Below are 3,141 nucleotides of genomic sequence, written 5' to 3'. Positions count from 1 at the left end.
TATGTATACATGTGCCATGTTGGTGTGCTGCACCCATTAACTTGTCATTTACATTAGGTATATCTCCTAATGCTATCCCTCCCCCCTCCCCCTACCCCAGGACAGGCCCCGGGGTGTGATGTTCCCCTTCCTGTGTCCAAGTGTTCTCATTGTTCAATTCCCATCTATGAGTGAGAACATGCGATGTTTGGTTTTTTGTCCCAACAACAGGTTTTTCAATATGAAACAGTCTTATATAGGAAGAAGATGCCCTCTAGGCCTTTTATAGCTAGAGAGGACAAGTCAATGCCTGGCTTCAAAGTTTCAAAGGACAAGCTGACTCTCTTATTAGGGGCTAATGCAGCTGGTAGCTTTAAGTCGAAGCCAATGCTCATTTACCGTTCTGTAAATCCTAGTGTCCTTAAACATTACCTAAATCAACTCTGCTTGTGCTCTGTAAGTGGAAAAACAAAGCCTGAATGACAGCATATCTGTTTACAGTATGGTGTGCTGAATATTTTAAGCCCATCGCTTAGATCTACTGCTCAGGAAAAAAAAAAGAAGATTCCTTCCAAAATATTACTGCTCATTGACGATGCACTTGATTACACAAGCAATATGATGGAGAGGTACAAGATTAATGCTGTTTTCATGCCTACTAACATAACATCAATTCTTCAGTCCATAGATCAAGGAGTAATTTCTTTCTTTCTTTTAACTCTTACTATTTAAGAAATATATTTTATAAGGCTATAGCTTCCACAGATAATGATCCTTCTGATGAATCTGGCCAAAGTAAATTGCAAATCTTCTGGAAGGGATGAATCATTCCAAATGCCATTACGAACATTTGTGATGCATGAAAGGAGGTAAAAAAAAATCAATATAAACAGGAGTTTTGAGGACGTTTTCAATCCTCATTGATGACTTCAAGGGGTTAGGATTTCAGTAGAGGAAGTCACTTCAGATACGGTGGGAATAGCAATAGAACTAGAATTAGAAGTGGAGCCTGAAGATGCGACTGAATTGCTGCAATCTCATGATCAAACTTGAGTGGATGAGAAGTTGCTTCTTATGGACAAGCAAGGAAAGTTGTTTCTTGAGAAAGAATCTAATCCTGGTGAAGATGCTATGACCATTGTTGAAATGACATCAAAGGATTGAGAATATTATGTATACTTAGTTGTTAAAGCAGCAGCAGGGTGTGTGACAGGATTGACTCCAATTTTGAAAGAAGTTTTGCTGTGGGTAAAATGCTGTTAAACAGCATTGCATACTACAGAGGAATCTTTTGTGAAAGGAAACTGAGCAATGTGGCAAACTTTATTGTTGCTTATTTTAAGAAATTGCCATAGTCACCCCAGCTTCCGCAACTACCACCCTGATCAGTTAGCAGCCAAGGTTATGACTTGCTGAAGTCTCAGATTGTTGTTAGCATTTGTTGACAGTAAACTACTTTTAAATTAAGGTGTGCATACTGTTTTTCTTAGACATAATGCCATTGCTACTTAATAGGCTACAGTATAGTGTAAACATAAGTTTTATATGCACTGGAAAATAAAAAAATCTGTGTGACTTGCTTTATTATGATATTTGCTTTATTGTGTCTGAAACAGAATCCACAATATCTCTGAGGTATGCCTGTAGTTGGTGTGCACATCAGCAGCTGTCAGAGCATTAGATAGAGAATGACTTCTAATTAATACTTGTTGAATGCAAACTATGCTGTCACAAGAATGCATACAGAATGCATAACTGCTCTATTTCCTAATAATCAGTCCAACATTTGGCCTGAATTTTCTCTAGCCTTCAAGACTTTGGACACTTGAAAGTACCAAATTGAAATGGAAGGCCTGTCAACTTTGCTTGGGTTTCATTCTTTCTATAAGATGAGACAATTACCTTCTCATTTCTTGACTTATTCACATGCCTTATCGAAGTCAGGCATTGAATCATGGAACAAATATCGAACGCATGCAAATTACTTAGCAAGTGAAGGTTTTTTGAGTGTGTGTGTTTTTAAATCAAACAGAAACAATTATATTGAGATTGAAACAGCACTTGAGTTAACCAAGTACCTTGCTGAAGAAGATGAAATTATAGTATGGCATACAGTCTTGGTAAACTTGGTAACCAGGGATCTTGTTTCTGATGTGAACAACTATGATATATACCCATTATTAAAGGTAATTTCATTCTTTCTTATATAGTTTTTAAATAAATCCTCTCTTCTTCTTTTTCATATTTTAGCCAGCATCTGTGAGACAGGTCTTTTCCAAAGTAATAGTCTTAGTTCCATATATATATATCCATTTCCTTAACAATGGCTGATTGATCTTGGAAGAAAATACCTTAGTCATAGACCTGGTCTAGGAGATGAGTGAGGTTTGGAAGGGTACTTCATTCTTGGTGAAGTGGCAGTGTGTCCTAAGAAACCAGAAGTGGATGGAAATGGTATGACTGTTTTTTTAGGGAAAAGAATAGTATTTATTAGCAACTATATTCCTAAGAGATTGTTAGGTAACCAGAATGAATTGTAACAACTCTGTGTCTATAATTGCAATATTCTGACTCATAGGAACAGCACTTAAATCCAGAGAGATATGTTCCAGAAAATGTAAAAATTTGAAGATGCTTTTGATGTTAGGAAAAGAAAGGGAGAAATTAGAATTACTGAACAGAGAAATGACATGCCATCATAAATTTAAAAATATATTTTCCATTGTTAGATCTTAAACAGTAATTACAGGAAAAAATAGCAAAGGTGAAATCAAAGCAAAAGTTAGGTAGCCCTCTTTGGGGAGTTACGGGTCACACAAACCAAAAAGTATATTAGGTGATGATTTCAAGTGAATTTCTGGGCCATTCGGAGGGTGAGATCACAAATACCTCTAATGGTCCCAGACTTTCTTTTTCCTAGTGGCCAAAGTACCAACGGGAATTTAGCTGACCTTGGGATGGTGATTAATAAAAGAAGGCACTAAAATTTTGGTGAAATTGAGGAGGCTCATTGATAACATCTGATGACTTGTTCTGGGTAAAGAAGTAAAACTAATACTTGTTTTTAAAGAATTTCAATGAACAGCATCTAGTTAATTCTTAGGGATATATTAGTAAATGTCTAACTTCTATAATTTTATATTTACCAGCTGATAGCTTATG

The 3,141-nt window shown here is 36.3% G+C and overlaps 1 protein-coding gene across 1 annotated transcript in view; it reads left to right on the top strand.

Moving 5' to 3' along the window:
* Window positions 1–3,141, top strand: part of LVRN (laeverin) — an 84,921-nt gene that overhangs the window by 58,780 nt on the left and 23,000 nt on the right. Inside the window, exon 14 of the mRNA XM_011972865.1 lies at window positions 2,012–2,165. Coding sequence (XP_011828255.1) covers window positions 2,012–2,165 — 154 coding nt within the window. The remainder of the gene's footprint in view (window positions 1–2,011; window positions 2,166–3,141) is intronic.

The sequence above is a fragment of the Mandrillus leucophaeus genome, unplaced genomic scaffold, assembly GCF_000951045.1.
Source record: "Mandrillus leucophaeus isolate KB7577 unplaced genomic scaffold, Mleu.le_1.0 Scaffold131, whole genome shotgun sequence".
Taxonomy (NCBI): Eukaryota; Metazoa; Chordata; class Mammalia; order Primates; family Cercopithecidae; genus Mandrillus; species Mandrillus leucophaeus.
This window is presented reverse-complemented; position numbering and strand designations above follow the sequence as displayed.